Source organism: Epinephelus fuscoguttatus, linkage group LG2, assembly GCF_011397635.1.
Source record: "Epinephelus fuscoguttatus linkage group LG2, E.fuscoguttatus.final_Chr_v1".
Lineage (NCBI taxonomy): Eukaryota > Metazoa > Chordata > Actinopteri > Perciformes > Serranidae > Epinephelus > Epinephelus fuscoguttatus.
This window is the reverse complement of record NC_064753.1, coordinates 28,085,105-28,095,837: the sequence shown is the minus strand read 5'-3', so window position 1 is coordinate 28,095,837 and position 10,733 is coordinate 28,085,105. Positions and strand designations below refer to the sequence as shown.

General features: G+C 40.5%; 1 protein-coding gene across 5 annotated transcripts; it reads left to right on the top strand.

The window, feature by feature from the left end:
* The first annotated feature begins 802 nt into the window (after positions 1-802).
* btbd10b (BTB (POZ) domain containing 10b) lies at positions 803-9,638 on the top strand. 5 transcript variants are annotated; one of them, XM_049560142.1, is made up of 9 exons: positions 803-974; positions 1,473-1,620; positions 3,744-3,940; positions 4,289-4,604; positions 4,753-4,855; positions 5,339-5,459; positions 5,736-5,933; positions 6,024-6,134; positions 8,575-9,638. In XM_049560142.1, the coding sequence occupies exons 2-9, from the start codon at positions 1,520-1,522 to the stop codon at positions 8,904-8,906; spliced, it is 1,479 nt and encodes a 492-aa protein (XP_049416099.1). In that variant the 5' UTR covers positions 803-974; positions 1,473-1,519; the 3' UTR covers positions 8,907-9,638. The 5 variants fall into 5 exon arrangements, with proteins under 5 accessions (XP_049416099.1, XP_049416116.1, XP_049416108.1 ...); XM_049560159.1 differs by having other exon boundaries at positions 808-974; positions 3,747-3,940; XM_049560151.1 differs by having other exon boundaries at positions 961-1,053.
* Positions 9,639-10,733: the final 1,095 nt, after the last annotated feature.

Genomic DNA, 10,733 nt, shown 5'->3' with positions numbered 1-10,733 from the left:
AACTTTGTCCCATCCTACTGCAATACTGTATATAAAGGACCTTTTGATACTGAATTTACTATATCTATTACATATCTTTGGCTTCTTTGCAAGGTTTAGGAATTTCCTTTTCAAAGGTTTCTTTAATTTTATAAGCATTTGGGGAGTTTTTTGTCATCTTGTAAGATGTGAGTTGGAACCATCAACATTGTATGTGATATTGGGCTACGCCCTTACAAATAAACCTGATTTTATATCATTTTGTAATCAGCTTATCTCCATGACTATAGTAGGACTCTGAAACCACACTCTGAACTACTGAACAAAAATTACCAGCACTTTCTATTTCTTTCCAAGTAAATTAATCTTAGTTTTTTTTTTATAAACTACTATTCATCACATATGTATATGTAAAGCAATCACATATGAGTTCTTAAGATTATTTTTCCTTATAATTCGTCATTTGATCCAAAACCCCTTACCTAGTAAGTCATAGGGACATCAACTGTTAAATCTGTTAAGGCATTTTGACTTTCAGCTTCATCTGTTCGTAACTTGTTGTGTGATTATTTAATTTGTCTAATTTTTCATGTACCTTTGTTCATTTTCTTTTTCCCCGTGGCTGTTTATATCTTTGGTTTTATGTTTATTTCACTCGATGTAATGCCTTTGTATATGCAGAAACTTTAAATAAAGTGAGTTTAAAAAAAAGAGAAGTAACTGTCGCACGGAAACGCAACATCTCGCGAGATCTGAGAGAAGCAGGCAGTCAACGCTCGATTCCCTTTTTAGGAAGCAGTAAAATTGGTTCAACCAGCTGTGGAAAACAAATCGACAACCTTCAAGACATTTTTATTTTATAATCCAGATGACTGTTCAGACAAAGCTAATGTAATTAGCAAGTTTAGCAACAGCTAATTTAAGATTGTCGTTTCTAGCTTTGTGTGCGTCAGTACGTCAAGCCATTAACGGTCGTTACGTCGGACGTCAGCTGGGTGAGTGTTTTGAAAGGAGATGGCTGGTTAGCTGGTGAGAGATTGGGATTACACTACAGCGGAAAACGTAGCCATCTAGGTAGATATTTTCCATGTTATTTGACATATCTGCCTCGTATATAACAGCCGTTAGGTGGGACAACGTCACTAGCCACACAGCTGTCCCAGAAAATGATGCTAATAGTGTTGTATTGTACCGTTAGCAGCGCCAGCTAATAGCTAGCTAGGTATGCTAACGCAGCAAACTAGCTATCCTAATCGTAGGCTGACTCAGCCTGACAGCAACGTTGACAAGATTTGGTTCTGAGATGTTAAAAACTTATCCAGCCATTTAACGTCAACGACAACTGCGATACCCCAGCTTCTTTTATAGTCTAGTCGACAGCACACGTGAAGTCACTGACAAACTATTTTTTTAGTTGACAGTTGCTAACGTTAGCCCGTGGTTTGTTCGGGGCTGATCAGAGGATCTGACTTGTTGATTTCGCCATTAACCAGATTATGAACGGTGAAAGATCCAGACCAGACTCCCCCATGTACGGGTGATGGCAGCACGTCTGCAGTCATATGACAGTAACTCCAGTGACACCGAAAACTGGGAACGAAACGCAACAAGCCGACCTCGCAAACTCTGCAAGCATTCGAGGTGAGCCATGGCAGATATGTAGTGTCACTCACTGTCAGGAGACAGGGCAGGACGGGATTGATGCTGGATTATAGATTAGTCACACATTTGTTACTTGAAACGTGGAATGATAATATGGGATGATGTGGCATTAAAGTAAACATTAGGTGTTGTTTACAGCTGCTTCAAATATCAGATGACAGTCATACGGTGTGTGCATATCTGATTATTGACTTAATGTTGTACGTGACTCCTGTTTTCCTTATGTGAGAGGCGTAACCTTAGTATAGAGTACAACTGTCTGTGAAGTTATTACAAGGTAACCAGATGATAGGGAGCTCTGCATCAAGAATAAGGCAGTACGTAAATTTATACAGTGATAAATTTGCCTTGATTTTGCCAAACCAAGTTACCAAGATAAGAATACCTTTGATATCAGTGGTTGTATAAGGCCAATGTGGGTAATGTTACAGATCAGTTAACAGGACTGTGATGGCGATATTTGATATCTCTAACATTTGTATAACACATTCCTTGTTCATTGAATGGCCGGGTATTAAATTCATTGGATTCACATGAGTTATTTTATTGACATGTTGTGTATCAGGTTAGTTTATATGAGATTAACTTCATACGGACACGCCCTGTACATGCCTTGATAGATTTATTCACAATACCCAAACCTACCCATGAGAATGAAGGCATCATGATACAGATAATTCTGTGATATCCATCCATCAATTTTCATCCGTTTATCCGGGGCCGGGTCATGGGGGCAGATGTCCCTTCTCCTGGGGGACCCCAAGGTGTTCCCGGGCCACATGAGTTATGTAATCCCTCTAGCGTGTTCTGGGTCAACCCCGGGGCCTCCTACCAGTGGGACGTGCCCAGAACACCTCTAATGGGAGGGGCCCAGGGGGCATCCTAATCAGGTGCCAGAACCACCTCAGCTGACCCCTTTCGATGCGAAGGAGCAGCGCCCCTACTCCGAGCTCCCTCCGGATGTCTCTGCTCTTCACCCTGTCTTTAAGGCTGAGGCCAGCCACCCACGGAGGGAACTAATTTCAGCAGCTTGCATCCGCGATCTCGTTCTTTCAGTCACTTCACAGAGCTCATGACAATAGGTGAGGGTTGGGATGTAATTCTGTGATGTGAAGATGATTATCTATAATATGTCATGATATATGTCAAAGTAACTGATGAGATAACAATTCTCCAAAATGGCAGTTTAGTTTTTCAAAAGCATCAAATGATTATGTGTTGACTTAAGCGTAAGTGGCTTTAAGTATGACACAAAGTTACAAGAGATATCAACCAATGTGCAAAATACATCATGTATGTATACATGTTCCACTTTCTCTTAGTCATAGCCAAGAAAGACCACCACATGCACCTTTAGTGTGGTTAAGGTAAAACTTTAACAATTGGTACGATTTGGTATCAAAATGAATTCAAATTAAAATGAAATTCAGTTAACCTGAACAACAAAGTTCATTTAGGTGTTCAAAGTATTTCTCTCCACTCCTTTTAACTAAAGTTAAAACCTAATCTGTTTTATGGCATCGGTTCCTCCTTCCTGCCCTGTGAGCTCATTTTCCTTTAGCGTTCTAGTTTTGTTTGTGTTTTTTACACTGGAGGAACAATAGAAAGGCGGATATGATGGCAGAACAGAATAGGCAGGAAGAGCTGAGACTTGTCGGTTTGGTCTCAGTGCCAAGGGGGATGTACCCTGTACTTGTCATGTTTGCTTGTGGTCAGCGGGTGGATTTGTACTGACTGCACATTATTACCCTGCAGCTGTGCCTGTCACCTCCGCCTTTTCTCCCCTTTATGAAATCAATAGCTTGTATCCTGATGTTTTTTCTGTCAGTAAGCAGATTTGACCTGTCAGAAACAAATCTAAAATGAAGAGTTACATAGTGTCTTCCGGTGCTTTTGCAGTGTTTTTATACTTGACTCTATGTGTACGTCTTTCTGTAACTTTGAGTACAAGGTTTGGTTACAAACCTCTTGTGTGATTCAAAGCTCAGGCATCTCTGATATTTGTTTTATGTCAGACATTAAAGGTGAAATTAAAACGCCTTGGCTCCTCTGGCCTTGAGAAAGAAAGAGAGGAATGTTAAGTATGCTTTTGTTTTGAAAAGCAGAAGTCAGGCCCGAGCATCTCGAGTGGAGGCAGAACAGAGGAAGATGAGCATGCATGGTGCCAGTGGAGGCTGTGACCGCTCACGTGACCGCCGCCGCTCCAGTGATCGCTCCAGGGACTCCTCGCATGAGAGAGAAGGCCAGCTCACCCCCTGCATTCGCAACGTCACCTCACCCACCCGCCAACACAACAGTGGTGAGTGTGCATGGAAAGAATAGAGGGTTTATATGGATATCATGTTAGAGGCGTACGGCTCTTGGCAGCTACTGTCGAGAACAGCTGACTGCATTTATCAACTCGCAGCTCAGAGATGGTTTATATCTCTGCCGTTTTTGGTTGTAAATGGATCAAGTCAGTTGTCTGGGTAGGAGACACATGTTCTGAGGAGGGTCCTTTTCAGTCTGGTTGTTTTAGATTAGTTATTACTAGCAGTGGATGCCTAAGATGGTAACAAATCTGGTATCACATAATACAAAACCTACAAATCAAGCTGCAAAATGATAGAAAATGCATTTTATCATTGTTCTGTCTGTCTGTGTGCAGACCGTGAACGAGATGGTGGCCCGTCATCGAGGCCCAGTAGCCCACGGCCTCAGAGAGTCTCTCCCAGCGGCTCCAGCAGCAGTGGGGTGGTGAGCAGTCGCAACAGCAGCCTGTCCAGTACTGAAGGCACCTTCAAGAGCTTAGGAGTCGGAGAAATGGTTTTTGTCTACGAGAATCCCAAGGAGGGAGGAGTGGGCGCCACTGTGGGAAACCGAAACATTAGGACCTCAGAAAGAGTCACTCTGATTGTTGACAACACACGCTTTGTAGTAGATCCTTCCATCTTCACTGCGCAACCCAACACCATGTTGGGCAGGTACAGTATACCTTCACCCTCATTATTATCTGAAAGTATTTTACTAATTAGCAATGTATAAATTCAATGTAGGTATAAAAGTGCTTTGGACATGTTGGGTTTTCATTGTCTGTGATTCAGAGAATAAACCAGAGTGTCTTTATTTCAGAATGTTTGGATCTGGAAGAGAACATAATTTCACCCGGCCCAACGAGAAGGGGGAGTACGAGGTGGCTGAGGGAATTAGCTCAACAGTTTTCCGAGCAATTCTGGTCAGTCCCTTTCTAACGTTTTCTGTGTTTAAATCAAGAATGGTAGACTTAAAACGAAACACCTCACTGGACAATACCCTATAGTTTTAAACTTGACATTTAGTGTTATGCATACATGCAACCTGTTAACAGCATCAAAGCAGGTTAAATCAAAGATGGTAGTAAAACCTCACATCTTGTTTTACTGGCTTACTGTGTGTTCCTCTCAGCCTACTGAGGACCCATCTTGTTATAGTTAAACAGATTTAGTAATGAACGAGTTCAGCAGCCTGTAAAGTCTAAAGTGTGGAGCTCTGAATCTTCTATTGGTGCCAAAATGCTTTGCCAAAGAAAGATACTGTTACAGAGGGGTTTTTTTCTTATTTTTAAAGCTTTGAGTGTTTAAGTTTGGGCACTTGATTATTTCATGTTATAATGTGAGTTAATGGATTAACACAGCTTTTGAAATGACTGTTTTCTGTGTGATTTCTGTCTAATTGACAGGATTACTACAAATCTGGGATAATCCGCTGTCCTGATGGAATTTCCATCCCTGAGTTGCGGGAGGCGTGTGACTATCTATGCATCTCCTTTGACTACAGCACCATCAAATGCAGAGACCTCAGTGAGTATTCTGTCTTGGGCACTGAAGCTATTAACTCTACGGGTACACATTAACAGTGGCAGTTTGAGTCAGCATGAAGAAGAGACTGCTTTTACTGTTACAGTCTTACACAACGCAAAACATGTCAAGCAGCAAAGAAATCATTTAATCACAAACTTATTATATTGTAGGTAATATTTATGGATTCTTAAGCTTATCTCACTCATTGTGTAGAGTTCTGCGAGTCAGAATTAAACAGTTTACATCCTCTAAGTGATTAATCTCCTTTGTTATCAGGTGCCCTGATGCATGAGCTGTCCAATGATGGAGCTCGGCGGCAATTTGAGTTTTACCTGGAGGAAATGGTTCTGCCTTTGATGGTGGCCAGTGCCCAGAGCGGAGAGAGGGAGTGTCACATTGTAGTCCTTACTGATGACGATGTGGTCGACTGGGATGAAGAATATCCACCACAAATGGGAGAAGAGTATTCACAGAGTGAGTAGTACACACTGATACAAAATACAAACGCACAGGTCTGCAGATGTGCAGATGTATGATTTAGTGTTGTTCTGGTTGTCTTCGCAGTCATCTACAGCACCAAGCTGTACAGATTTTTCAAGTACATTGAGAACCGAGATGTTGCCAAATCAGTTCTAAAGGAGAGAGGATTAAAGAAAATAAGACTGGGCATCGAAGGTAAGTTTAACTCTCAAATAATCAAGTAACTTTTTTTTTTCCTTTATCTCCCTTGTCAGTGGAGCCAGGCAAGTTACAGTTTGAAGTGCTGACAGCAAAACTTCAGACACAGAAATCAAGCCAGAGGTTTCAGTAATAGCAGTGCATAATGCATAAGCAAAATACCACATTGAAAGTTGTGCTAATTTTGGGCAGCGAGGCTCTCATGAGACGGCTATCATCTAGAAAACAAAGTGATAAAGACAAAGGGAAAACTCATGTCAGATCTTTTAGTTTGTTGCAGACTGGATATGGAAGGAAAGTTTTGAATATGCATTAAAAGACTTTGTTGGTTGTATATCTGTCTCAAATGAATAAAAGGCACAGTGATATAAAAAACGTCAAACATTCAAATTAATGGTATGGTGGCTGACTGAGAACAAAAGAAGCACAAAGTATAAAAGCCAGCAACAAAGAAACAGTTGAAGAAGGATAGGGAAGACATCTGACGACAAGAAGAAGGGATGCTTTTTATATTACTGAGAACAATGTCTGCTAAGATGGAAGCTCATTTGAAATGATTTGTTTGATGGTTTGATTGGTTTTAGCAGGCTACTTGTGCTCGCTATTATCAACAGAGTCAGACAAAACATCTGTGCAGGCATGAGACACAACAAATTAGTTCAGTGTATTGCAATATTGAAGGCATAGAGTTTTCAAGGACATCAAAAGCAGTTTACCACTTCTTTGGTATGGCTCTGCCTCTGTTTGATGTGTGTGTTTGTGTGTCATACTAATGGACAAAATGTCTAGGAAAAGGATTTTAATGTTTGTAGTTGGATGTTCCCCCAACTGTTTCTGCTGCTGCTTCACTTAACCAATTTATGATGTGAAACTGATCAGTTAATGAAGTGTTTCACTGCAGGAAAGATGGTGTTTTGTGAGACAAGGCTGTCTGTGCAGTTAAAAGACACGACTACTTTCGAAACTGGTGCTTTATGACCATAGAAAACGGAGGGAAAGGGCTGTGGCATATGCTTTTGCACAAGAGATAGAACACCTCCAACTACCAGAATGTCACACCGGACCATTAACCATTCCAACTGGTGGCGGTGTTAAGCGAATTTCCCATCCAAAAACAATAACGCAGCTGGCTGCTAACGAAAAATCTCATGTTATTGTTAAACAGTTAGCTGTGATATGTTTCTGGAGACATTTTAGGCACAAACAGACAACACAGTAACAGAATCTTTGTTCATATTTGATCAGCACTGAAGTGCAGCCTGTTTTTTTTAATACAGGAAACAGTGTAGCACCCACTTCCTGTTCACAAGCTTGTAATACAGCACAACAATGCACTAAAATATGTTTTTGAAAACATGTTAGGAAAGAAATACACAATACGGTAACAGAATTTTTGTTTAGATTTGATCAGCACTGCTTAGTTTTCCAGTTTGATTTGAGTTTGAGAGAGAGGGAGGAGTGAAAGTATAATCTGTAGTTTAAGCAACAGCCATAAGCAAATTCTGGGTAAATCCCATTTGATTTGACCTGAGAGATGAGCAGGGGGATCTGGGTGCTGGCATGATGAAGGGTAAAGTAAAGTATCCACTTAGCAAAAACAAGGCAAAAATTTCCAAAGTTAACTGGTTAAAAAGTTAATTTTCTTTGGTTTGGGGTTGGATGTTTTCATCATCTACTGGATACCAGAACAGTATCCTGCCTTATCCAGGTACTTTACTAACCTGAAACCAAAATTAAAGGACTACAGGTCCTTAAAAAAGTCTTCAAATGCCTTAAATTCAATGTTACAATAGTAAGGCCTTAAAAGTCATTAAATAGTCTTTAATTTAAATTTGTGAGGTCTTAACTATTACAAGCATTTTATCTAATTTCACATATCCATTTTTTATTTTTTTTGTGAAAACGAGTGAAGCCTTTCTATGTAAAAGTCCACATTTCTAATGTTACAAATCTTTAAAAACTATAATACTGTCATTTTACTTAATTCTTGCACTTACCTGTTGGCAGAATGTAGACTGACTTACGTCACTCTAATAACCATATTCCTATGTAACACTTAACTCTGCACAAGACCACATATATACTACTTGCCTGCAATGTAATGCTTATCTGTGATGCTTAAATAAGTAAAACATGATTTGTCCAAACATCTGTCCTAAATTTGGTCATAAGATGTCTTGAACAGGAAAAAGCATAAAATGTAACTGTCTGATACCTGTATTCACTGATAAATTCAGCATTTAAAGCATAGTTATAGTGGAAATATATATATATATCAGAGATACTTCAAAGTACTAAAACATCATTAGTGTGTTGAACACTTGGCCAAATGGTTGAAAAGCTCTCGTCTCATCATTCTCTTGTTTTGTATTCTGGCTGAAAAGAGCTCGTTAACAAAAACCAAGCTAATGATTTGTCCACACTGTTCCTCTGGCAGGCTACCCTACATATAAAGAGAAAGTCAAAAAACGACCAGGAGGTCGTCCAGAGGTCATTTACAACTACGTCCAGAGGCCCTTCATCCGCATGTCCTGGGAAAAGGAAGAGGGTAAAAGCCGCCATGTGGACTTCCAGTGCGTCAAGTCCAAGTCCATCACAAACCTGGCGGCTGCAGCAGCAGACATCCCCCAGGACCAGCTGGTGGTGATGCATCCTGGCCCCCAAGTGGATGAACTTGACATCCTCCCTAATCACCCACCTAGTGGGAATCACTACAGCAACAACTACAGCAACGAGCCTGACCCTGATGCACCTTCACCTGCTGTCTGAGGACACACTGGTCCTCTTTCAATGCCTCTGCCCCTCTCCTACTCCTCTAGTCCTTCTCCCAGCATGCTGCAGCATGGAGCGCCAGGGGCACCATAACCATATTGCCTTGACACCTCCTTTGCAGCCTTAGAGCCTCAAGAACCTGGTTGACTGTAGAAAAAGAAACTCGAGGGACATAAGACTGGTGAAAGGAAGAGTTCACTCTTATTTTAATTTTGTTTTTTACTTGACCAAAGGAATTTATTTTTCTGTTTGGGGGAAAAAGAATCAGTAAAACACTTATTATTATTATTAACATTATTATTTACAATGTTATCGTACCTTAATTTGACGGGTTTGGCTGAGCACTCTTGTGGTGTCACTGTTTTCTCACAGGTTTTATTTCACTGATCATTTTGATTTTGATTCTCTTGGGTGGCCTAACAACTAAATGTGCTTTGGGGGGAAGAATACAAGACTTGATATGGAGAAAACATGACTTTCTGGTCATGGAGAAAATCAGTTATCACCGCATCGTGTCATGATCTCCAGTTGAACTCCTTTCGGATGTCTTTGAATCTTGTAATTGGGTATGTAGTCATTGGCTGGATCTGATATGTGATGTTATGCTCCTCCCACAGCCAAGATATTAAGCAGAGCACAGGCTGTTGTGGTCAGAATCTTTTTGTGCAAAGCTTGAAATTGTTGTTAAAAAATAAAACTTAAAATCATCAAATAAAGACATCAAAATAACATTTTTTTTTTTTGTATATTTAATCCTTAATTTTAAAATTTGGTGATAGTTTTAATAAGACCCCTCACAGGAGTGATCGCTCTGATGTGATGAATAAAACAAAGTGAGTGAACACTGATGTTCACTGAAGAGGGACGTCTTACACAAGATGGATCCGGAGCTTTCACAATTATGTTAGTACAATGAATAAAACATCAAGAAATACAGAATGAATATTTGAACAGGTGCTTAAATAATACAAGAATAAACCAGAGAGGCTTTTGTCAGCACTGTGCCCAGACGTTTTAGGGGCAGGAGCTCAAGTGAACGAGGGCACCCCACTGATACTTGTTTCAAAATTTAATTTACTTACATATTTATTTATTTTATTTATTTATTTTGATACCCATACACTCATGCAGTAGTGATTTAATTTCGCAGCAGTGACAAAACGATCATTGCCTGACTGGCTGTCACCAGTGAAAGCAGGTCGGAGACATGGATGCTGCCCTGCAGGGAGAGTCACTCTTATGTAAACCAACAGGCATGTAAACACAACTGGCAATAGCTCATGATACATGGACATGACCTCGATAAGTTGATAACGTAATTATTGTGACAGAATGAAATTGAAAAAAATGTCTTGCAACAAGGGGCACTTATTGAGTCAAGGGGCAGGTGCTCAAGCACCACTTGGTCTGTCTGTGCACGTGCCTGTTTTTGCCCTCACTATAGCCTTATTGTAAGTTGAACAAATCAGGACAGGCTACAGCGAAAAGACTGCACAGGGAAATGTACAGAGGATCCTCACGTAAAGAAAGACTCTTTTAGTTCTGAATCATTTTCCTCCTTTAACTCTATTTTTTATGGCAGATATCAGCGTGTCTTGTAGCAGTCAATCTCAGAGTCTTAGAGCACTTTCTTATGTTACCAGAACACCTTTCAAAGATTGATGATTGACTTAGTTGGCATATTGTCAGACATATGGCCCTGTGAGAGGAGCAGAGCTGTCAGCTGTCAGTAGGATCAGGTGTTGAGGGAAGTCAGTGGTCAGACCTGCTGATTCACTGAAAACATTTGCCTCCCCCTTTGAGTCTCCTCCTGCCATTCTCGGC

Bases quoted from the DNA above. Each gene is read 5' to 3' on its own strand.
- btbd10b (XM_049560142.1), top strand. From the start codon at position 1,520: ATGGCAGCACGTCTGCAGTCATATGACAGTAACTCCAGTGACACCGAA. The intron at 3,941-4,288 runs GTGAGTGTGCAT...GTCTGTGTGCAG, and splicing joins CACCCGCCAACACAACAGTG to ACCGTGAACGAGATGGTGGC. The intron at 4,605-4,752 runs GTACAGTATACC...TCTTTATTTCAG, and splicing joins CCCAACACCATGTTGGGCAG to AATGTTTGGATCTGGAAGAG.